At 45.4% G+C, this 25,239-nt stretch overlaps 1 protein-coding gene across 1 annotated transcript in view; it reads right to left on the reverse strand.

Moving 5' to 3' along the window:
- STX8 (syntaxin 8) overlaps positions 1-25,239 on the reverse strand; it is a 102,926-nt gene that overhangs the window by 27,815 nt on the left and 49,872 nt on the right. The window contains exon 4 of the mRNA XM_035893272.1: positions 10,964-11,065. Coding sequence (XP_035749165.1) covers positions 10,964-11,065 — 102 coding nt within the window. The remainder of the gene's footprint in view (positions 1-10,963; positions 11,066-25,239) is intronic.

Raw genomic sequence — 25,239 nt, forward strand, 5'->3', positions numbered from 1 at the left:
TCTAGTGACGCATCTCTGCTTTCACCACAAAGTTTTAGGAGTCACTGCAAACCCTAGATCATAGCATCATTTGGTTGGAAAAGACCTTTAAGATCAACAAGTCCAACCATACCTGTCCACCACTAAACCACGTCTCCAAGCACCTCATTTGCCCATCTTTTAAATACTACCAGGGATGGGGACTCGACCACTTCCCTGGGCAGCCCATTCCAGTGCCTGATAACCCTCTTAGTGAAGAAATTTTTCCTAATATCTAATCTAAACCTGCCCTGGTGCAACTTGAGGCCATAAGATCCAACACCAGTACAACAGCATCAACGTGAGCCCTGTGTCTATCCCCTCCGTGTGACACCTGGCAGCGTGACACTGAGCAAAGGATGCAAAACCTACCTGAAGCCTTGGACAAGCAGACAGCTAGCCCACGCTAAAGCTACCTTAAAGGCTATGTTCACCAGGGCTGCACTCACTCCTTCAAGCCACATTAAGAGCAATGCCAAAGTCACGGACTGCAAAAACTACATTTAAATACAGTGTTAAAACTGGGGCTGGTTTATTAAGCTCCTATCTTAAAACCCCACTTCATGTGGTTGTGAGTTTGGAGAAGCATATTAGGCTGTGACTGCACGTTCCACCAAAAGGAGGGCGGTGAAGCACCTTCTAGAGGCAGCACACATGGTTGGACCAGCTTGTGGCAGCGAGTCCAACCCAACTCATCGTTGCCAGACATGAAACTGCCCTTTCCGTAGCTGTATGATCTCTTACGAGCTTAAGTCAGTTAAGAAGCTTTTTTCCCCCTGGAGTCCTAGCTGGAGGGAGGTGTCAAAGGGGTCTGGCGATCCTGCAGCAACAGCTCAAGCTGCTCTTGCAGACTGATCCAGAAGAAACCCCCACTTGCTCTGCAGCTCGCCCCAGGGACATGAGTGCGAGGTGCCCCTCGAGGCAGGCAGCAGGACAGCACCTACCAGCGACTGCAGCTGCACCCCACTGTGCAAAACAGCACCCAAACCTGGCTCCCTGCTGGTGCTTCTGAAAAATCTCCGTGGGGCTTTTGCCATCCAAGCCCCACAGCCCCAAGACAAGGCTGAGCTGCTCTCAGCAGCACCAAACATGGCTCTGGAGCACGAACACTCCTCGGTTACAACCGTTCCTGCAGACGCAGCTTGTTGGCATGACTCAACGCACGGCTCCCATCTGCTTTCCCAAAAGGAAACCACCAATCCCAGATGTGCAACGTGCTCTGATTAACACTCCTGCTGGAGCCTAACTCCTGCTATTTGAATGCTTCAAGATGTATGCTGTATGAACATATTTGATTTTCACCTTAAGTAAATACTTTTTTTTTTTTTTTAAAAAAAACACCAGAGACTTTGGCCATCCCCCATCAGACCCGAGAAGCCACCCCCTCAAGTGCAGGGGTTTCTTATTGCTCTTCCCATTTGCCCAAAGACAGTTTTCCTCCAGCCAGAGTTAGCACGATTGCGGGAATCCTACTGTATTTTTGCAAAACAAGAAAGATTTGAGATCACAGCCCTTGTTGATTTATATCCCCAATTTCTGGTGGGATCAACATCCTCAATGCATCTCGGAAAGCCCTGAAGAGACAGCATAACCACTTGGTCCCTAGCAAATTTGTTTCTCCATTGACCACATCCTCTGTGTATTGTTGTGCCCCTCAAGCGCCCAGAGCCTCTGAAGCAGGATTCCAGATGCTGGACCTTCTCTCTGCCTGGGCACTGCGCTTGCAGCTGCATTGTGCTCAGGACAGCATCTTTGGTTGGGGTAGATTTAGGGGTAGCAAGATGAAGAGAGGCTAGAAATGGCTTGCTTGGGTATTTGAGAGGCAAAGATTAAGGCAGAATTTCAAAGTCGTAAGAATTAATAAAACAGTTAACCCAGATAATTTCCCCCCTAATTTAGTTTTAACGTGGCACGAAATCCCCAAGCCAGAACACCGTTGTATTTCAACTCCAGATTGGGCAGAGCAATTATTTTGTCACTGAGCATGTTAGGAAAGAAAAGGCAGAAGGAGGCGAGTTTGAGCCTCTTTGGTAATGTACAAATTAACACATTTCAGCACCATTTTCAGAAATATAAATTAATGATTTAATTCTGCAACATGCATCCTTGGAAACCAAGCTGTAAGCAGTCGCCCTTGGATATTTCACACAATTCCAATTTTTTTGTGGATATTCAAATACAACTAATTGCTTGCCCTTTTGGAGTGATGGACAGCTTGGGTGAGCAGGGTGCCCAGGGACTTATTTTACCACCAGATTTGTACAATCCTGCTCCGTGGGTTGACAACAGCTGCTCTAAATCTCCCGATAGGTATGAACAAGCATTGATGAACTTCAGTCTGTTTGAACAGCTGCATATGCAAATGTAATTAAGAAGATGTCTACTGCCTTTTGCTCTCCTATCCGTGCCCCCCCCTCTTCTCCCTTACTCTGTCTCCTAATGGGGAGGGATGCCATTTCATAGCTGCGGACTTGAACCTGTGCCCGATTCGTGTCTCACAACTGGGCCCCAGAAATGCCGCTCCCCAGCTCCCTCTACCATCATTTGGGGTGTCCTTAAATTTAGGGCTCAGCTACTGAACAGCCAAATATTTTGCAATCTCGATGCCTACACATCCACATCACCACCTGAAAAGCAGCCCCCTCGTCAGTATATTGCTGCTGAGTAAGTCTTCCCCACCTCACTTCATGCTGATCAGCTTGTGATCATCCCTTCCCCCTTACTTATACTGTACTTGCTGTGCAGCCTTAAGCAAACCATTTCACTTGCATCTCTATCTGCAAAAGTTATCCAGGGAGATACTCGGGGGGTCACCGCAGCCGGGAAGAGGTGGCACAAGTGCAGAAGACCCTGACAAGTGATCACTGGGCTTGGTGGGAGGATGGAGAAGACTGAAGTGGTTCTGGAGGGTCTCGGTGCCACGGGGGACGCTATCATTAAATGAACCAAGTCGGTTAACGAAGCCAGGATGACGGATGCACACAGAGCTCCAGGTCTTGCCCTTCAAACTGAACGTTATCTGGGATACATATCCCAAAACTAAGTGGACTGAGCCGTGGCCGTTTCTCCAGCACTGGAGAGGAACCACAGCATCTGCACAACCACACCGCATCCACACAACCGCACCATGGAAGGGAAAAAAAGCATTGTGAGCAACCACAAGCCTGTCCGATTAACCTCAGCAGGATGGAGGCTCTAGCGCAAACTCAAGAAAGACTGAGCAGAATGTGAAAGTAAATGGTAAACAGGGTAGAAAACAACGGGACCATACGGAAGGGAAATCAGATCAGAGCTAATCAGGTTAGCCGGAGAAGATAATGAATTTTCTAGACAAAGGAAGTGTGATAGATCCCCTCCACGCAGACTTCAGCAAAGCACGTGATATGGTGCCATGTGGGAAATTATTAAATTAAAAAGATGGGGATTAGCAGAACTGTAAGGCCAGGAAACTGGTGAAAGGCGAAGCAGCGTTGAAAGAAGGATTGGAATGGATGGAGGTCACCGGCAGAGCTCCTCAAGGAACGGTCAGGAGACTGATCTTATTAAATATTTTTATTAATGACCTTGGCACAAAAAGTAAGCATGCTAATGAAATTTGCTGATGACACAAAGTTGGAAAGCAGCATCAGAGCAGAGGAAACCTGGGACGGCATATAGGAAAAAAATGGGTAACTTTGAAGACGAATGGAGGAAGCTTGAAATTCAATGGGATGAAAGAGAAAGGCATGCACTTGGGACAAACAATAGCTTTTGCTACAAGTTGGAAAGAAAATGAACTCAGGTAAAAAATGTTCAAGAATGAGAAAGGCCCAAGCAAACAGCTCAAAACAAAACCGACTGAAGCACCAACATGCTGCAATTGAAATATTGCCTGCAGCCAGAGAAGTGCTGGAGCCAGCGGGCAAGCCATCATGAGCAGGCTCCGGGGATGCTGTGGTTGGTTCTCATGATTAAAAAAAAAAAGTTTAAGTAGGAAGAAGTGTAAAAAAGGGCTTATCAGAAAACAGAGAGATTAATTTAAGAGATTAAAATGTAAAGACGCTTGTTCAGCCCCACAAAAGAAAAGCTGGGAGGAAACACTGGGTGATCTCTTAGACACAGACATTTGGGAGGGTAAAAGAAAAAAGGGGAAAGAACTATTCAAGACACCAGAACAAGGGTTGCACGTGGGCACCATGAAGTATCCCTGACAAGCCTAGGCTGGAAATAAGTTTATGACCATTGCAGCCTTGCAATAGGAGTAATGGGGGGGAAAAAACAAGCTTGTTCTCAGAAATTTATCTTGAAGGGATCCTATGACCCAGAAGGCTCTTCCCATCCTTTCCTGCTAAACAAACACAGAGCTGACACCACCAGCAAACGCCATGCTCCTCACCTGGAAAGAAATTCATAGAGCAGCTCCAAAACACCTTTTTTTAAAAAAAACAAACAAACAAGAAACCTGTTTATGACTGCTTAGGTCCATCCTCTTTCATCAGTTGAATCCATTTCAACATCTCAGAAGGAGCAATTTTAAGCCAAATACTTAAGTTGTGAATGTAGCATGTGTGAGGAGTAGGGGGTGGCGGCACGGGGACACGAGCTGGGTGGAGGGTACAAAGGCACTGGGGGAGTGAGGACCAGGCTGCTGAGTCCGCGCCTCCAGCAAAGGCAGCATCTCAGCACCCTGAGTGACTTTTTTTTTCCCCACAGTGTTTTTGCTGAATGGGAAAGCACACTTTGAGATGTTTCATTCACACAGTTGGTCATCCCATGAGCTCCTCATCTGGGGGGCTCAGAGGTAACGGAGCAAAAAGATGTTTCGTATTAAGGGGAAACAAGATGCTAAGACAACAAATGAACTGGAAGTCTTAGATTAGCAAAGTGCTGAAGTTTCTGGACCCGTCTGTTTAAAAGTTGTTCTATTAACATAATTAATGAAGGAACATTTCCTACTCTGTCCCTAAGCTAATCTGCTTTGAGGCTTCTCTGATGTCTAATGAAACTTGAGCTCACACTGCCCTCCCCCTCCTCATTGGGGCCGTTAATTGGGTCTCTCTAATGAGGACAGATGCCCAAGTAAGCTCCTAGTAACTTCTTATCTTTGCGACCTCCATCTCCAACTAATTTCAGCTTCAATTAGCCAACGGGTTCAGAAGTCAGTGGGGCAAGGTGGGAGGAAGAGCACAGGCATGCACACACAACGGGGCTGCGAACCCCGCGGTTCCTCCCAGAACCAGGCCCACCTCCGGCAGACCTCCGCTTCCCCCAGCTGCAACTAACCTGCACTCTCATGGTGAAGGAAAATGAGCTGTACGAGAGGAAGAAAACACTCAGGGAGCTTAGACGAGAACTACAGCACAGGGGAAGACAATACACAAGGTAGCAAGACCTAGTGGAAAGCTAAAATCTGCAGCAAGAGCTGTTGGACTCCTGGTATTTCCTGGCAGGCTGTCTGGCGGCAAGCGAGGGCTGTAGGAGAAGGGAACGAGGAGGCAGAAAAGCCCAAATAAAACTTCATCTTCCGTTCAAGCACCGACAGCTGTCCCTTGGCCACCCCACTGGGCTGCTCTGGTCCTGGTAGGAGTGAAGTGCTGATGCATTTAAGACACCGGCGGTCGGTAAAGACAGCAGCAATGAGCCCAGTTTAACCAACAGATTCCTCATTCTTCAGCTAAGTTTCTTTTCAAAGCTTTCTCACAGGGGTAACAGCTCAGAACAAACTTTTCATCATGTAATTGCTAAAAATGGAAGAAACTGAAGGAAGGAAAAAAAAAATTTAAAAAATCAGGAAAATATCTAACTTGCCAGGCCAAGAAAACTCATCCCATAGAGGCATGGACAGGTGACTCAGAGCCAGCACAGTCGTTGGAGCAGCACTGGGGAGGAATATCAGTGTAAGTTCTCCGAGAGTCAGATTGCAGGAAAGGTTGATTTAATGGCACAGGACAGCAGCTTCTCCACTCCAGTGAGAAAAAAATAAACGGATCGGGACTTGCTCATCTAAACACACAGCGTACGTCAGAGGAACAAACCTGAGTAACTGCCACCCATAATTTATAAAGCAAATTAAATCCATGGCAAAAATAACCATAACTTAGAAGATAGTGATAGTAGAATCTGGCAGAAAAAGGCCCCAGCCTGCATGAATCATTATTTTCTAGAGGAAACCTTATATAATCCAAGCCACTCTGTTTTAAAACAAATTAAACCTTCCGAAAAGTCAAATTAATAGGTTTGGCAAAGCTCTGTCTTTAATTCAGGTACTTTGGTGATTTCCTAAGATAAAAAAAAGCTACCTGGTACTGGCTAACTTTACAGTAGTCTACACCCTGCTTTTGGCAGCTCCAAAAGCCTCCATCAGAAGGCAAAGGGGAGACGAGAGCATCTACCTGGGGTGGGAGGAAGGCGATTAGATTGCAATGCCATCTTGTGGAATAGGAGAAAATGAAAGACGGAAAAAAAAAAAACTTGCTCAGCCACCACTTTGCAGTTGTATATGATTTTACAGGACAGAGCTATTGGCCTAGCACGGTGTATTTGGTGGCTGCTTCTCATTTTCCTCGTTTATCTGGAAGGTTAGAGGAAGGCATGCAGTGATAACTGCAGAGACGAGGTCTACTTCCCTCACGTGGCTTGGAAGGGGACGGACACGCCTGTCAAAAGTGAGTTTGCTCTTTTTTTGCTTGTTTTTAGCCTTTACTATGAGAAAGTCACGACGATCTTCTATGCTGCTGCCCCAGGAAACCAGCCTTTCTCCTCGGCTACAGGAGAGCCACGAAAAAGCGTGACCTGGGTAGGATCAGGAGCAGGACCACACCAATCCCCCAGCTCCCCCCAGTCCATGGTATAGTTTAGCAGGACCTGAAGAACATTTCTGATGCCATGCATCACAAGCTTGCCTGCAATCGCCTCTGCATACGTCGCATCTGCTCCTTACGCTCCCAGCCATGTCCTGTGTTACTGAAATCCCGGTATATCGCTCTTACCACAAAAAAAGTCTGGTTCAACCATTCTCTCTGCAGGGAGCTGCCTACTTATAAGTCATTAGGTAAAAGAAGAAATAAGTTTACAAAAGTTAAGGATGGGGAAAATCTACCAAAAAGCACCAAGATGTAGCTGTGGACAACGACAGAATTTCTTCTCTCTATGATGAGGCCAACTGCAACCCCATTGGGTTTGGGAGAAAGAACCACAGACTCCTTGCAGACTCCTGACTAACACTGCATGCGCAAGCCTGATGATGAACAGAAATAAACTCGCAGGTTCATACTGCATAGTGGGTGTTTTGGGACCCCCACAAAAGCTGCACCCACTCGAGATGGGTGACCCGAGGCAATGGGCCAGCCCGTGCTCGAGCTGCCAAAGCCCGGGGACTGCAAGCAGACGGCCAGGTTTGGTGCTGGCAGGCTGTGCTCAGGACGGGTGCTGAGGACACCAAGGGATGAGCAGATGCTGGAGCCCGCTCAGGGCAAGAGAGGTTTAAAAACCACACAGGAGCTGCGCAGTGAACGCAAACAACAGAGTTGCTGAGAGTCTGACAGCAATGCAGCAGCTCTCTTTCCAGGGCACGCATTTTCCCTTAAACAATTTATTTTTTGTTTTCCCAAAATTGGAAATTTTGAAAATTTTTGGAAAATGTGGAAATCTTTTCCAATTGGAACGGATGGGATCACAGTTAGACTATCTCCACCCAGGAAAACCAAAACCACTGAAGGAATCAGTCATGAAGGTACTGCAGCCGTATCATCAGGTGGTTCCAGCTCAAGGTTTGGAGCAAATTTGTTTTCCTCCCCCCAGCATCTCAACCTGATTTATACTTTCATTTCTTTGTTTATTTTTAAATTAGGTTCTTAAGAGGGCATTCTGAGGGTTAACATCTCTAGTTAAACGTTAGGGAGAAATGGTTACTGAGGGTTACTATGCACAAAAAACCCACTAAAGGTATGGAAACTGGGAAAGGGTAGGGACAAAAAATCCCAAGAGAACCAGTGGTAAAACGGAAAAGTCAGGGCTGTGCATGCAGGCATTCCCACAGCAAATTTGGTAAAGAGAGCCTAACATTTGGTTATTGATTTGCGTGTACATTTTGGTGAAAGCTCAGTGCAAATTCTGGAAATCTAAGAAATATCTATGTCCTAACATCCCTCCTAAACGCCCTGCATATGCTGAAAAGAAATAAAACAACGCCAAGCAGCATGCAAATATTTGCCCGCAAATGGCTGATGATTTTCAACAATAATTTCATAAATGCAGCAGATTTAAGTATATCCCACGATTATTCTTCTGCTGGGAGTTCCCACTGACACCAGTGTGGGGCTGCCCAGGGCCACCAAGGGAGACGGGCTCCGGCCGGGGCAGCTTTCGCTGGGCAAGAAGCAAGGGGTGGGATTGTTAGCAGCTCTTGAGTCAGCAGAGAAACAACATTGCAAATAAGCTGCAAATAAAACCACCCACCCGAAACAACCTGAAAGTTTCTGCCAGGACTGAGCACGGCCAGAGGTGCAGACACTGCTCTCTCCGACGCTCCTGTGCCCAGCGATGCCTGCGCTCAGCAGGTAGCACCGAGGGAAGGTTGGCTGTGGCATAAATCACACCAGTGGCTGGAAACAAGCACCAAGGCTTGAAACGATGTTTGCATGAGAACAAGACGTTGAAATATTGATTAAAGTTGGATTTCATCAGCAATACTTTGATTTTATTGTTATACTGGCTGCTAACAAAGACACACCCATTAATGCGTTACATTCTTGCTCGTAAAAGGGTGATTATTCCACTATTCACGCCAGGCTACTCTGCTGGTATCCACAGCCAGTCGTTCCAGTACAGGCACTCACCAGAAAAATAAAAATAAAAAACCATTATGATTTCAAAAATGAGGCAAAAACATGGAAACAGGCACATGCTGGAATATTGCAGAGATGGGGTCCAAGCACTCATCTGCATCCCAGGCAAGGGAGAAGCCTGAGCAATTCACTCCAGTTTAAATCCAAAGTAACAGGGCAGAAAACAAAGAGTTACAAAGATTTTATCAATTTAAATGAAATGTTGGAGGGATGAAAAAAAGTACTTTGAAAAAATTACCTAGCAGGTGCCAGTGTTCCCACTGCTTGGCTTTGTTCAAGGAATAATTGTACGTACACGGAGGGTTTTTCTGGTCTTAATACGCTAGTTAATTTTCAGCGCCAGGGATAGGGGTGGAAAAGGGATGGGAAGAATGCCATTAAAGGCTGCGTCTTCCAGCGTTATTGTTCTAAAACTCAGGCTCAGGCAGGGCAGAGCAGCTATCTGAGGCAATACCGTGTTTACATATGCCCAAATTGTTATGCAAACACAGGAAGACCCATTGGAGCAGAGGGAATGGCACTGAGAGGCAGCGCTTCCCACCACCCCTTGCAGAAAAATGTTTGTCAATGTGGAAAGGGTGAGAGAGGTCACCCCCAAGGAATCCAGCCCTGGATCCTCCCAGCCTTCGCCTCTCCCATCCTCCTCCTCCTCCTCTCAAATTCCCCAGCACAGCCAGCATGGGCTTCCAGTTAAAGAGACAGGCTCATGCTCCAGCAACCTTGTCTGGGGGCTGCGTTTGCTTGAGGAGCCTAAAAAGGGGGAGAAATACATAAGGAGGGAGAAGCTGTCCTGTATGAAGGGGGATTCATGCCTGCCCTGCGCAGGCATTTCGCATCATCCTTCCCCATACTAGTGCAGAAAATTAAACCACAGAAATTAAGGGGAGACTCCAAAGGCACACAGGGGTACTTGGCACCATTCAAATGCAATTATTTTGAGATTAAATCGATCCTGCATCGACATGAAAGATCTAAAATAGTCAGGCATGAACTCTGCAGTCATGCCTTTAGTTCTATCTGTAGCTGGTACGAGAGAAATTGGAGACAAACACCTCTGACAAGACAACTCTAACGTCCAGGAGAGGCCACAGATTTCCATCAACCTATATCAACCAAGCTTTCAAAAAGTTATCACTGATGAAATATATCTTCAGTGCTTGAAAAATGTCTCACTGCCAGTCTGAGCTCGGTCACTTTGCTGTTAGATCACCACTATACAGAATAAAAGCTCCCCACCAGCCAGAAACCTTTTCTCCACCCAGATGTGTGACCAAGTCAGCTCTCAACTTTCTCTATACTAAATTACATAAGCCAAATTTCATTAACTTCTGGCTATAAGTCAAATTTTTACAGAGCAGAAATTATTCTTGTTAGCACTTTGAGTCCTCTGGAGCGCCAAAAACGAATCACAGACACCAGAAGTGGGGATGCTATTTCCAGAAGCACCTCGCTACTACCACCTCCCCAGGGACAGCCCCCCCACGTCGCTCACCCTCAAGGTACAGATGTTTTCTGCTGTCACCCACAGCATCCTCCCATGGTCATTGCTATCAAATCCCTAGCTCTTCATCCTGCAGAGGAGACCTGCATTCTCTCCCTTGAGATGTATAACCTCGCTTTGGCTACACAGAAAGGGAGTCCAAATGAGCTTTACCAGCTTGCACGTAGCTTGAGGAGTCACCAGCAAGGATTTTGTGTCTGGCAGAGTGTGAATGCCACTTTGGTTGAGACCACATTCCTGCAGGACACCACCAGAAATGTCCCTGTGGCATCAATCCCTGCTGTGAGCAGTTTGTGAGAGCTGGTAGCTAGCAAGTTTTTTTTAAACCTAATTAACAGTACCACACTCATTTCATACAGTTCTACAATTTCCACTCAGAATATTGCACAATGCTAGAGTCAAATGGCTTAAGGTAGTTAACTGTATCAACACACGGCATGCTCAGTGAGTCAAACCTGCAACAGCAGCTCAGGTGGCGTTTCAGTTTGGAGAGATGGGGGTTTTTAACTTTTAAAATTAGCTGCCCTTGGGGGGAGCACACTGCACACAGCTCTGAGTGCCAGGCTGGTTCCTCATCATTTAGTAACAGGGCAGGGTATGTGCTCAAGCCATTTCCTACCACAGGATGTTGACTTCTTATCCACCATCTTCACATGCCGCGTCTGGTTGCGAAGCTTGTCGTCTGTGTTTTCAACCAGGTTAGTGAGGTCGTCTATGATCTCTGGGGAAAGAAACACACAAGCATTAATCTCTGAGCCCCGCAGCATCACTGCTCAACAAGCATGTTCCTGCTAGAAGCTCCCAAATGGAAACCAGCTGGATTCTTCTGCCTTCCAGCATGATGGACCAGTGCTTCGTGTGCACTGAAAGGTCCAAATCCTGGGAAATATTACACAATTTGACTTCCAATTTGGTGCATGTCTCTGCTGCAAGAGTGGAGGATAAAAGCACAGTCTGAAACTGCAGGATCAGTCTAGGTAGCCACAGAGTATAAAATGATGGCCACCACAAAACACTAGCCAAAGTAAGAGAATGAGTGCACATGCTATAGGAGATCTGAAATTTCAGTCCTTGGAACAGCATCTCAACCCTCGGCTGTTACACAGTCATTAAACCACATTCAGAATCACTAGCCTCATAAATGCTTTTGAGAGCATTCGGCGCAGGCCCAACCAAGCAACCATGGAGGATACAGTCAAAGTCCCGCCTTGGTTCAATTCCTGCGGTGTATGGACAGCAGTTCTGCCTGCAGCTCAAATGATCCTCTGGGAAAAGGAAAAGTGAGCAAAATTTCTTTTAAATCTATTTTTAATAGAGGGGAAAGGAAAATTTCAAGCCCACACATCCTCAACCTCATGCTACCGATTACTTAAATTCTGTCAGGGAAATCAGACCAAGTACAAGGCTTACACCAAGAGTGGTTGTTGGGTTGGGTTTTTTTAATGCTGAAAATGAAAAGCCACATTCAGGCACCAGATTTCCTTCTTGCTGCCTGTTACGCTCTAATTTTCTTGAAATACGTAGCCAGTGCTTCTTGCTGGGTGTATGAATACTCTGCATTTGAGTTGATTTCTACTCTGCAGGTAGGAACAGCTTTTTTTTTTGTGCATGATAAATCAGGAGGAGGACAGCAGCCAAAAGCTGAATGCTATCACAAAGTATCTTTGCTCTGGTTACACTTCTAGCACTTCCCTCGCTATTGATCACTGTCTTAATAAATCTCGTCTGCCTTTTGAGATCAGGTCAGGGAGAGCAGCCGTGCCAGTCCTTTGTACCCAAGCAGATCCTAGCACCGCGTCTCTCCCCTGCAGCACTGCTGAAACGTCCGGGTTTAACAGACTGTAAGCAAAAGTTAGAGTGCATAGTTAGCGAGAGATACTGATATCCTGTTCATTTTTATGCATCATAACCCTGGATGCAGGCTGGCTGTGGGTTAAGGAAAACAAATGCCATCAACAGGACAGGGCCCTTATTAGTTAGCCTGTATCATTTTCACTGTATTCCTTCAAATAAGCAATTTCCCAAATATCTCTCCTAGGAAAAGGGATGACGTGGAAGAGGGCATTCCTAGTACTTCCAAAACTCCCCTGGGACACGAGAATAAAACTTTGCGCTTGCAAGGCAAGTGCCAGTATGTGACGTTAGCTCTTGCAGCTTCTCAAGAACATCTGTACACCTCTGTCGGCCAGCACTTTTACACCAGCCCTTGAAAGGGAATGGTTTCCTCCACAATTCACCTTCCTGCAGCAAAAGGTGTTGGCAGCTATGTCCTCAAATCTCACCAAGTAGTAGGCATTGCTCTAGATCTGGAGATAAAACCAGTTAGATTGTACATATGGATGACAGAAAACAAATAAAAAAATAATCAGAGTTCTGAAGACGCAAAGGGAGTTTTCAAAGGCATTCGTAGCACAGGGGTTTTACTCTCCCAGAGAGTTGGGAGATTTAAGTATCATCCTTCTAACACGTGCTTTTAAGTCTGCCCCACAAGCACTCCATCATCTCCGGCAAATCCCTACGTAAAAAGATACCAACATCTAAAAATTCTTGTACTTTGAAAATTCATATATTTTTTAAAACATGAGGTCCTGATTCATGTCCCGCAGCCTAAACCATCTAAGGACTCACACGAAGGGAGGACAGAGGGCAAACATCAACTGCTCCTGCATGCACAGCCTCAAGTCTATCATATAGATCTTAACCACTCCCGTGGTTAAGCAACATCACCCCACCAATACTGCTCTATTCCAGACACAAACTCTCCGAAGTTGTTTAAAATCAAGATTTAATTGTTCATCCTACCCCAAAACACATTTTCCCAAGCAATGGCAGGTACTTTATTTGAACTGCAAGATTTGTTCAGTTCATAGTTCAGATATTAATTCTCCTTCCCCTCCCACCCAACTTTCCCAGGTCCAACATCTGCAAAGCCAACAACATTTTGGAGAACCTTTATCTGTCTTGCGTGATTCAGCACACAGGAAAACCCGTACAATGCTGCCAGCAAAGGCAGGTTTTCTCATGTTTGCCTCTAAATGAAAAAAAAAAAAAGTGCTGCAAGTTCCCATCGTTGTCAAGGACAAAGTGATAAGCATGCTTGGGAAATCAGAGACTTTCCTTTGCCAACACTGACCAGACCCTCCTTGAAAAACATCCTGGTGAACAAGCTGCAGCTGAACAAGAACAAATGCGAGCAGGAAAATTTTCTGTCATCATTTCAAAGCCCAAGAAATCGCAATTGGGATCATATCTAGAGCCTCTCCTTTCCCACCCCCCTGCACAAGCCATTCTCCTGTCAGACCAACCAGCAGGAGCCATTTCTGAACCAGAGAACCGGACTGTACAGCTTGGGAGAAGTGTTCCTCTATGTCTGTATGTCTCTTGACACGGTCCCGTTTCAGGGGAGTGGCCAAGCATGCAGCCCAAAGCTCAGCAAGGAACCAGTCCTTTGATGTAACATGCAGGCAAGACCAGGAGAAGTGTAGGGGCGTGCATGGCACAACCACGAGGTCTGAGCAGGGTCCTTCCCTCCACTGCTGTGCTGGGGCTGCCGTGGGGAGAAAGCACCGGGAGGTTCTTACGCCATCACCAGCTGAATCCAAAGCCAGAGCCAGCAGGTCCCCCAGGCCAGGGTGCCTGTGCAACCACCAACATCCTGCAGAGGAACACCCACCCCTCCAGTCCCATCAACAGGCTGTTGAGGTGACACTCAGGTTCTGAGCAGCTCTTGACTTCATGTATATTAAAAAATTTCTCCCCACTCTAAAGCAAAGGAAACCATGGAAATCCATGCTGTGTAAGGCAGAAATTCATTACCAGTTCTCAACTCTAAGGTAGGCAGAGCTGCTGCCAAACTAACTCCACAGCTAAGCAAGTCTTTAGAGCACTGACAGTCCTACAGTAGCTCGCAGTAGGTTCCCGAGGACCACCTCTTCTGACTGATGACCCACCCGCAACCCCTTTTGCCCTTCAAGCTAGCAATTACATTCACGGTGAAAAATTTTCTACCACCTTCCATTTGCCTGACTACACAAAGAGCAAGTTAAAAAAAAAAAAAAAAACCCAGAGAGAAACCCAAAAGAGGGGAAGGAGCAAGGTTCCCCCATTGCAAGGGAGCAGACAGGAAAAGCTCATGCTGACTGCTGAAGGGCTGCCGGTGACCTTACAAAGGACGTTTCTGTAACACTGCACTGCAAACCACATTTAAACCGCTAATGCAAATTTAGCCAAGGTCTTCTTTCAGTGAAGCAGGATCTTGAAGCAGAAGATAAAACCCACTGCACAACCCTGGTATTAAAATCCGAGTAATTTAAGCCCAGCCAAAGTGGGAGAAGTTTGAAGGTTGCTCATCTGTTGGAGATGAGCTCAGACAGGACCTCCTATACCAGCAGGGACTTCTGCTTGAAAACCGGTGTCGCAGCCTTGCTTGTCCCTTTGCTGGGGTTGCAGCCAGCTGGGCAGGTACGCTGGCTTTGAGCTCACCAGCAGATGGGGCAGCCAAACACACCAAGCTCGAAAGCAGCAGCTTTCGGTAAGAAGGTGTGTGGGCATTACCAAGTCTCCTCACCTCATTCCTGCGAGGCTGCAGCAGCAAAACACAGACCCATCTCTACAAATCTGGATGCTTTTCCTGGTGATCAAAGCTATAACATTTCGGCTGGAGCCCTCAAAAGGGCAGGATTCCTTCAGAAGCCCAGTATATACCACACGGCAAAAATAGCAGTGAGCTTTACAGATTTGAGATTGATACGTGCATACCTTAAACCAGGACTAAAGTCATAGAAGGTCTCCAGTTTGTGGACACAAGCCCAGCTGCAGTCCTGCCCTTGCTCCTCTGGTTACGGGACCTGCAATGGAGAGGGCACGGGGAGCAGTTTTTGATCCCGTGTTTTGGAGCAATGCAGAGCAGCCAGGCTGCTGCTCCTGGGGAGAAGAGAGGTGTTTACTGGGGAAAGCATGAGCAAAGTGAGGACAAGTTCCTTCTGTTTATTTAAAAAAAAAAAACAAAACAACAAAAAACCCAAACAAACCACCAAATACATTTTGGGTTTGTTTAATATTCTGCATTAAACTTAAAACATATTTTTGCCCACAAAAACAGATACAAAAATCACTTAATGAGATCTGAACTTGTCACTGCATCAGCTATCACAGCCAGAAAATAAAAGCTTCTAAGCTGAACACAAAGCATTTAAAAAAAAATTTTGCTCATTGACTTGCTTCACTGGTCACAGCGAGCTGAAGCACTATCAGTGCCTACAGCCAACTTCTAAAGAATCAAGAATCCATTGATTGACCCAGATCAGCACAAGACTACTCAGAGATGCGAGCACATAAGTGTCAAATATTTCTTTTCAAAGTTTTAATGAAATGAAAAGTAAAGCAACTGGTCTGAACCCTGGATCCTGGCTCCTAAGCACCTTCCACTCCGCTCCATCATGCTTGGCTTCGCAATCTCAAATGATACATTAAAAGGTCAAGAAAGATGATCTTTATAATCTCTCTGAATTAAATCCTTGCATTTTAAGCCACACTAGCATCGCATTTTGCTGCTACCACCTTCTGGGCTCCATCCACATGCACGTGCGTGCGTTCAGGACTGTGCTAAAAGCAACTACCAGAGCATAAGAACCTTTCCTGAAATTGCAATGGCACAACAACCTGGTAGCAGCGGTAAGGGTGTATTTATATACATCTTACAAATCACATCTGCTTATAGCTAGAAAAATAAAGATTTATGCGAAGGACACTAATAGAAGATAGATGATAAAAAATTAAGTAGAAATTATATGTAATCCTAGGAATTTCTCAGGAAAAAAGGTCATTTTTCATATCCCTTTTCCTTCAAAGACTTTGCCGCTGCAATGAAAATGAGAAACGTGCCAGTTTAATTCCTAAAAACACTGATGCCTTCCCTAAAAAAGTTGGTTCTGCTTCTCTCCAGCCAGGACATGGATAATTTCAGAGCCTCCCATGAGATGGGAATCCCACCCATTAGAGCCATAAGTCATCTCCCCGGGAAACGGCCATACATCACGCTACAGCTGGTCTCTGGCACTAAGGGCTCATACAGGATGGGAAAGCAAACCCCGAGCTGAACCCCAGCCAGGTGCTGGAGCAATCTGCTGTGTCCAAACAGATCCTTTTGCTTTTCTCCTCTATTCCCCCTCAAAAAGGCCGCAAGCTTCGGGCACTGGATTTGACCACAGTCCTGTTGAGCAGCAGTAACACAGAGAGCACAGGTCCTCCATCACAACCACCATCTGCCTTTCCCATATTCCCAACTTCTCTGTTGACATTTCTAACAATGCTTCCTATGGGTTTGAAATCGGACTTCTCTGGCAGCCCCATCTTCTGTGTCAACTCAGCCATCAAGTCTTTCTACAGCTGGTCAGAAGTTTTCCAAGGGAACAGTTTCCACTGGAAAACCATTTGACAAATGATAAAAACAGTACATCCCAGAGCGCTCTGCATGCCTGCACCTTCAGCGTTTCACCTCCTTGATGATGCCCTTTATGCTGAAACACATCCCTGATCCACTTGAAGCGAATAACCAGGTTTCAGCTCGCAAATGAAATTCTCAGTTTTGACAACAAAATGAGAAGCCCAAACGTTTCCAGAGAGCAAAAGCCCCTTTTCCAGACTGTTCAGCCACTCCATCTTTCCACTCTTTCTGACCTCAGTGCTAAGACCCCACCAGTGCCCAGTCAGCCCCGCTCTGCTCCACCAATGCCAAAGACAGAGGAGCAAGTCAACTGCTAGGTCATGAGATCATACTAAAGACACAAAATTAATATTGTATCTTTCTCTGCAGGGACTAAACAGCAGCAGGCTACACCACAGTTGCGAAGCATTCATCAGTGCTGCACGTTTTAATCAAAAAAGGCATAAAACTTAGGACATTACAAGTCACAACATGAAGTACAGCACATGGACATGGAGGAGACAATCCTACCCAACAGCTATGCACGCTGTCATGCTCTCGTCACCAGGGCACCATGAACCAAGCCACCAAACCCCAGCATCCTTCTCCAGTTAAAGAGCTCATGAGAGAGAAAGACAACTCATTATGGTAAGACGTGAAGCAGTCCACTAAGGGACTGAGAGCCAGGTAGCAGTGGAGATGGAGAGCTGGGCCATTTCAAGGAACACTATGTTTTGTTTTGCAGGAAACCATCTTGTTTTTTTCCTACTCTTTCCACTCAAGAGCAGGGAAACGATCTGGTTGCCTTTCCATCCTACCACATCTCCCTGTTCCTACCCATGCCCCACACAGCTGCATCTACTTTCTGAAAGCATGGCATTTTTTTTTTTTAATTATCTCCTTAACCATATATGGAGTCCCTAGGAAATATGAACACCTATATCAGGCTCTTGTCCAGCCAGAGTTCTGCTTTCATACACGACTCTACACTAATTGATTTTCTGTTTTATTTAAAACACATAAAAAGCCTCATTCAGTTTTGGCAACTCCACCTTCAGGTCGCCCTCATTCTGTCTGCGAAGTAAGAAACCCAAAGGCCAAGTGAAAACGGCCACATGAAACACAGCACAGGCAGAGAGAAACAAATCTGGGGTTTGGTCACAGTTTAGCAGAACAGCGTTGCTGACCAAATATTTCCTTGGAATTGTTTGGATTTTCCATGGATTTGAATTTACAGATCACTCAATAGTATTTATCAATGAGTAATGCATCTCCACGGTATACCCCACTGTGAGTCATGGAAGACTGCAGTCAGCCTTAAGAAAAACATATACAGAACTAAAATCCATAACATTTTATGCTACGCAAAAAAATTACAATAAGGCTGGAATTTAGTGGAGAAGCCAAGCAAGCTTTCCCTCCCTCCTTCAGGTCCCTGGTGCCTCAGGAGAAGAGCTGGATACCAAAGAAATGAATCATATATTGAATGCCAACCTCTATACATCCAAACCCCATAATTACATGTTAATAAGAAAGCAAGCATTGTTCAAAATGCCAGTGGTATGAAATGAAGATTGCAACTAATGTAAGTACATCAGAAACCTAAAGAACCTTAGCACGATGTGCCAGCTGTAATGTCAAGGCAGAGTGAAAAGAGAAAAACACAGTAAAAAACCATAAAGCCAAGAATCTTAATTCCTCTCCATCACTGCTAGGCGTGCCCAGGTTTTGCAGCCTTTATGCCACAGGCAATGCGTTAGTGCAGTCATGGGCTTCTCCTTGCTGTTCGACTCCAAGGTAATACCCAAAATCCCACTGTTGTTCATGCTGATCCAAGCTCTGTGCTGCTCAGGACACCCGGATACCAACACTTTCTGCTCTGATGGGTTTTGCATTTCAAGCAAAGACCAAGATTCTTCCCGCCACCCTCCCAAATTTAACTTATGACATTTAATCTCTTCTTTGGCAGAACTTCATATAAGTATTAAAACAACCAAAAATATTGACTTCTCCATAGGAGCAAACCAAATTGTTCCTCTCAGTTTCAGCTGTCTCGCTCTTTAGCTGTTCTAATCCATGGGGGCTTGATGGTCCTTGAAGACAGCCAGGTTCAGAAGACCTCTTAACGTTTTACAATGTGCCATGTGTTCATAGCAGTCCCAGTGCTACAGGGAGGCAAGAGGGGATCTCACCTCCTGCTGCTTTCCCTGCAGCTCTGCTGGGGTCCGGGCAGCATGAAGACATTGGTCGCCCTTCCCTGTTTCTGCACTGCTCTGCTGCCAAAGCGGAGGGCAGCTGGGCTGCAGCATCTCCAGGCAGAGTAGAGCAGGACCTGGCAACCTTGGTTTGTGTCCAGGAGAGCAGGCAGGGAAGGACAGCTCTTCTCCCCCACAAAGCTGGTCAGCAGCCCCAGCCTGCCCTCCAAGGTTGGGTTAGTAGCCTGAGGCACTTGATGCATGCGCTATCGCAGCAGAAGGTCCTCCTTCTCCCAACACGGAAACTCCCTTCAGGCTCCGGCCATGCCAGCTGTCTGCCCCGAGGAATCCCTGCAGAGGAAGAACTCCTGCAGGCCCAGGACTGCTCCTGGTTCCCCAAGTTCCTGGGGGTGAAAAATGCACAGACTGGAAAGAACAAACTCCTCTGAGTCCTACAATCTCCACCTGGCATTGGGGAAGCAAAGACCTGCCCAGCTCCGAAGGCCAAGGACCAGCAGCGTAACCCTTTCCCACTGGTTCACAAAGCCTTCAGCATCTTTAAAAAGCTTTGAAACAAGCAGCAGCTACTTGTTCTGCTACAGAAAACCTTGCCATCTGCTCCAAGGACTAAGAGGACATGCCCAGGACCATCGTTTCCACCACACACCACCCTTCACACCGCAGCCAAGCAGCCTCATTCATCCATCCCAAAATATATGAGATTATATCTGGGTCAAACTTTGATACCCTCGAGCAACGGAGAACACTTCATCCTCTCGAAAGAGGTCTGGAGGCAGCAGATGGTGGTTTGAACATACAGCGTAGTGACAAAGAACCGTCCCAGGCTGTCCGCTGTGGTAGCCCTCATCAGATCACTCACAGCCAAAGAGCAACACTGAGAAAACAAACAGCGGTATCAATTCCAGCAAACACATTTATTAGTTAGAGCTGTTATTTTAAAAGCACACACTGAGAAGTTTTCCCTTTTCCAGCTGCTTATTTTGTTTTATTCGAACAAAACCCATGGACATTAATTTTAGCTGTACTTAATTGAATAATTTCTCTGGGGAATAGTTCAGGGAGAGTTTTAAAGCAGCTGGTTTCCAAGAGCCATTACTAATTGGCATATACCACAGCATCAGTGTGCCAACCAAAATAGTACGCTTTAATGTTACTGGAACTACTCTCAGTCCAGATGTGTTGAGAACGCGCAGTGATATAAGGCAGGCAATAACTATATTCACGTGATATAGCATTTTGAGTATCCTTCCCCACTTATCTGGAAGGAGATAACAGCCTCCTTCACCAGAAGTATTCAAGTGTAAAAGCCAGGTCATTCGTTCCTCCCCTTTACTCCCAACAAGTGACCTTTCCTTTTAGTTACGGTGTTTGAAGCAGACCACAGTTACCCAGTTATCAAATGGACATTAATATAAAAAATAAAACCCCACAACAACCCTCCTTGTAAGAACTCTAAGAGGTTGCCTCCAATTTGCAGCATCCACTGAAGTCAGCGTTGCCATACATGGCACGCACCAGCTCCTTGTGCTTGTAATCATCGCTTATTTTTATTCAAATCCAAAATCCGAGTGCTCTAGCAACACAAACATAGAGACTTCTAGGCCAGACCATCAAAACTTCCAGCAAAATCTTCAAGTTACAGGGACAATGTCATCAAACTGGTTTTTCTACAGACTTGACTTGGAGAGAAAGCAAGGAACTACGGCTATTAGATAAAATAATCATAAATCCTGCACCCCTAGGAAAGCCCGGAGCACTAGGAGACTGGAAGGCTACTTACATTCGTATAGCAAACCCTGCCAATCAAAGCACTTTTCCTGTTGTGATATGTTTGTTTTCTGCAAACTTAGAGCAGAAAATGAAAGGACTGAAGCTATTCCAGACTCCACATTTGTTTGTTTTCCCTTTTTCCAAAATCTGAGCAGGATTTTTAAAATACTGCCTTCAGAAATTCTTCATAATATTCACCCCTGCTTTCTTTTGGTTGCTCTAATGTTTCCCAAGTTTGTACGCCATTGCAATACTTTTCCATAGAGCTTTAATTACAAACACACAGCAGTTGCCATAATTACACTCGCGTAGAAGGTATAGCAATTCCCCGTAAAACACCGCCTGGCTACTAAATATTGCAAGTTTAGGTTTCCAGCCCATTTCTCAAAAAAAAAAAAAAACAAACCAAAAACCCACTTAAGTTATACTCCATGCAGCTGTTGCCACTTTAAGATCTACTTGACCTTTACAACTCCTACATTTCTTAAACGGTGGACCCATCTTAGTAATGTAATCCGTTTGGGTACCAAAGAACCAGGCCTTAGTCCCACTCAAAAAATAAGAGTGAGGCAGCATCCCATCTACTTGGGTCACAGCCACCTTGACCCAGATATACACCTTCCTTCCATGAGAAAAAAATCAATTCTCAGCCATTTTCACAACCTTGAAAGCAATCGTAGTTAATGCATCTACAGGAGGACTCTCTTAAAAGCCAGTGCATTGCCTACTAAGGGTTTACTCACAAGAGGTGCTCCCCATAAATCCACCCTCGGCTTGCATGCCATCCGTCAGCTCAACAATACATCACGACTGCCCGACCCCGGGCTGGCCAGTGAGACGGGGCTGCGAACGTCTCTTTGATGAACTGGGGCTGTGAAGGATGCCGCAGCACGCTGATGGATAACCCTCCAAGGCCGGCTCCTTCCTCCCGGACAAAGGCCCCGTCACTTGGGAGTCCCAGCAGAAGTTTCCCAAGCACCTTCGAAAGAAAAAAACCTCATTTCTCAAAACCTGCCTACAAGACAGCCCCAGCTCTAAGGCGATTTAAAGCGATGATTATAAATGGCTAATGTCATTTTGTCCCCAGGAGAAAAATCACCGAATTGTTCGGCTTTGCTGGGAGCGAGGCTGAGCAGAATTGCCCCGCTCCACCGCAAGCGCCTTCAAAGAAATACTGAAATTCCTTAGATGTCTAGCAGGCTGCGCAGGACATATAAACTCATTCCTCCTCAAATTATAGAAAACTCAATCCAAAAAGCAGGACCGAACTATCTAGTTTTAATTGTAACACGATTTCCAACCCATGAGAATGTCCCACATTTTTCACATTAAAAAGCTTAAAAGTTAGTGAAACACTTCATTGCTGCCACGGTCCCTACAATCGAGAATTATTCAACAACTGGAGCTTAAGTGCTCTCGGTTTCAAAGCAGATTAAGCAAGATTGGAAAAAATGACCAGCAGTGTTCTTGCATAGCTGGAGACCAACAATATATTACATGGACTGCAGTTTGAGGAGCAAAAAGGGAATACAGCTCAACGTGCTGATACGATGCTGACTTTAGCGATTCAAGCTTACACGGCACGTTCCTTTCCTTCCAGTTTCATTCGTCTGATGAAGGGGCAGTGCCACTCGGGTGGCACACACCAACGACCTGGCCCACTCTGGAGGGTTTCTCAAGGTGATCAACAGTAGAGAGCTTGTCCCCAGCCATTAACCCCCACCCTGCAAAGGAAGATGGGTTTTGTTGTTTCTTTTTTTAAACAAAAACATATTTAAGAAATTTGGTGAGCACCCTTCCCCCAGACAGGCCAACCTATACCCTAACTTCAGTCTCTGAACAAGCAGCTCAAACATCCTCAATAACCTCTGCAGAACCCCAACATCACACAGCAGCAGATGCTAAATTTAGTTCAAAAAAATTCCACTGGTCAAGCCCTGGCCCCTAAATATGTGAAGGCTTCCATTAGCCTCAGATGGGGCTAGGAACTCACACAATCTTTTGAGTAATCTTAACATACAGTCCTGAGGAAGATACCCTTCAGCATGCCCATACCCAAGCGATGAAGATCAGCGACAGCATACTGGGAACACACCAGAAGGGGTCATGAGGCCAGGTGGAAAGATTTTCTTCACCAGCCTGTCCCTTACGCACCTAGGAACTGACAAGAACTCCAGGAAAGTTCACCAAAACCACACTCAAAACAACCATCCACCTCTGCCAACGGCTAAAAGCTTATTTCTACCAGCCAACAGGTACTGCCAGTCTTCACCACTCTATACACCCCCAGTTAAAGCTCTTCTAAAATAACTCAGTCTCACCTGAGCATTAAGAGACTTTTGAATTCTGCTCAAGGTACTTAGAGGAGAGGAAAATGCAGAACCATGTATTAGTGAGTTGGCAAGCCTGCAAAACACAACTGCCATTTTAATAAACATTCGGGTTGGTAATAAGCCAACAGAGCATCAGAGTATTCACCACAAGAGCATCATGCTGTGGACAGCTGCATGGCATTATCCTCTTGGATCACAAACGAGGAGGAAAGCCACTTTAGAATTGGTCTATCAATCATGGGAGGAACCAGAAAACTTGTAAGTGCTTCATGGTTACAGTATTGAAAGCAGCTGATAAAGCTAAGGTCAACTCAGGCACCTGGGACTAATCTCCAGCTGACATACTTCATCAAGCTCTACTGGAATCAATGGTAAATTAACTAAATTAGCAAGAGGAATACATCATCTAACAACACTTTCGGTGCTGAGCAAGTACGAGGAATGAGATGAACGGCAGTGAAGCACTCCTCTGATAGCGCTGGAATTACTTGCGTCCTAACCTGCCCAGTCACCTGCCCAGAAGTTTCAAACAGACCAAAAGCAGAGAAAAACATCTCTTGAGTTGACAGCTCAAAAATATTCCATTCCAAGTCTGCAGTCATGGAAAAAGTTCAGATTACTCAGAGAAGTGGTTAAAACAGCAGAAGGGGGAAAGAAGAACTTCCACAGATAAGACGACCTCAAGTCTATGAATCCTGGTTAGCCTTAGCTAATGATTTTCTTTCTTCCCACTTCCTTCCACCAAAAGTTGTGCCAACTTTCCACATGCCCTCCCATGGATTTTCTGCAGATGTGGCTGAACACTTACTGTTTAGTGTGGCTCTGTGCCCGTGGATTTTTGCAGAGCAAGGAAAGGCTGTTGTACAGAGGGAGCCCTTAGACAGCTGCTCCACTCCTCTATGATTTTCTCCTTTCTGCAGTTCATTTGTTGGAAGGACCAAAAGTGATTAATTGGCAAAAGCTGCACAAAGCTGAGGGTGTAGTGCCACTAAGCAACGTGCCTGTAAGACACTTCAGAAGACTGTGGCTCAATACTGGTTTGATCTCAATGCACGAGTTCTGAATTCCAGTGTGACGAATCCCAGTGCAGGAAGGAAACCTTAAGCCTCCACTTTATCAAGCTACACAAATACACGGTTTATCAAACTGAAGAGATTACGGGTGCTTATTGTGCTTCTGCTGCAACTGTTTGCAGAAGCTGACGTTTTGCTCGCTCTCAAATGTATGGGAACAAGTCAGCATACTGCCTTACTGCGGCAGCAGCAGAGTTCATACACCAAACATTTTCTGCAGCCAAACTAACTCTGATTCCAAAAAAAAGGGGGGAAAATATGTGAATACATGCAGGGCAAAAAATTAACTCCTAGCTCTGTGTGTCTATTCTCAAAGTCACTATTTCTAATTACTTAACTTACAATATTCCCGCGTTTTTAAAAAAGTGCACTGATACTACAAAAGTCACTTTTAGCTTAGGGTTTTAATTTTTTTTCTTAATTTTTAACTAGGAAAAATTTAAGCCAAATTTTTGTGATCTGTTAAACCCATTTCTTAGAATACTGGTATTCATCTGTTGTTCCATAAAGAGAAGGCAAGAAGGCAGAGATCTTTCTGACAAGAACAAATATCAACTGAGTGTACAAAACGTGCCTCTTCTACTTGCAAAATCACTGGTCTACAGGGACATCCTAAAGCTGATCAGGAGAGAACACCGATCGGATTATTAGTTCCAAATAAAAAGCCACAAGCTTTTTACTTTACAAGCCCAGTTTTAATAAATCACGGTGAAAAGCTCTGCCATCTCTACCCCATTATATTTCTCACGGCAACTTGAGAAAGACCTGCCCCGTAAGATCTGCCCTTTTTAACTTGTGAGGCTAGGAGTTCAATTTTAAGACATCTGGTAGTACAGACTCCCAATGTCTGCTCTTTCCATATGGGCTGGGAGAAAGTTATAGACGTTTTCATCTTTTCTTTGAAAGGACAAAGAACTCTTGCTGCATCATTTCCAACCCAAATAATTCTGAAACCCAAACGGATATTAATTGATAGATGCATTGTACAAATCTTCATGAGCACAAAGGATCAGATTCAATGGCTTGGCTGAGGCCATTATGTTTCTCTCTAAAAAAAATGTTTTGGACATTAAACACCA

This window comes from Egretta garzetta, unplaced genomic scaffold (assembly GCF_000687185.1).
Source record: "Egretta garzetta isolate BGI_Z169 unplaced genomic scaffold, ASM68718v1 scaffold34, whole genome shotgun sequence".
In the NCBI taxonomy this organism is placed as follows: Eukaryota; Metazoa; Chordata; class Aves; order Pelecaniformes; family Ardeidae; genus Egretta; species Egretta garzetta.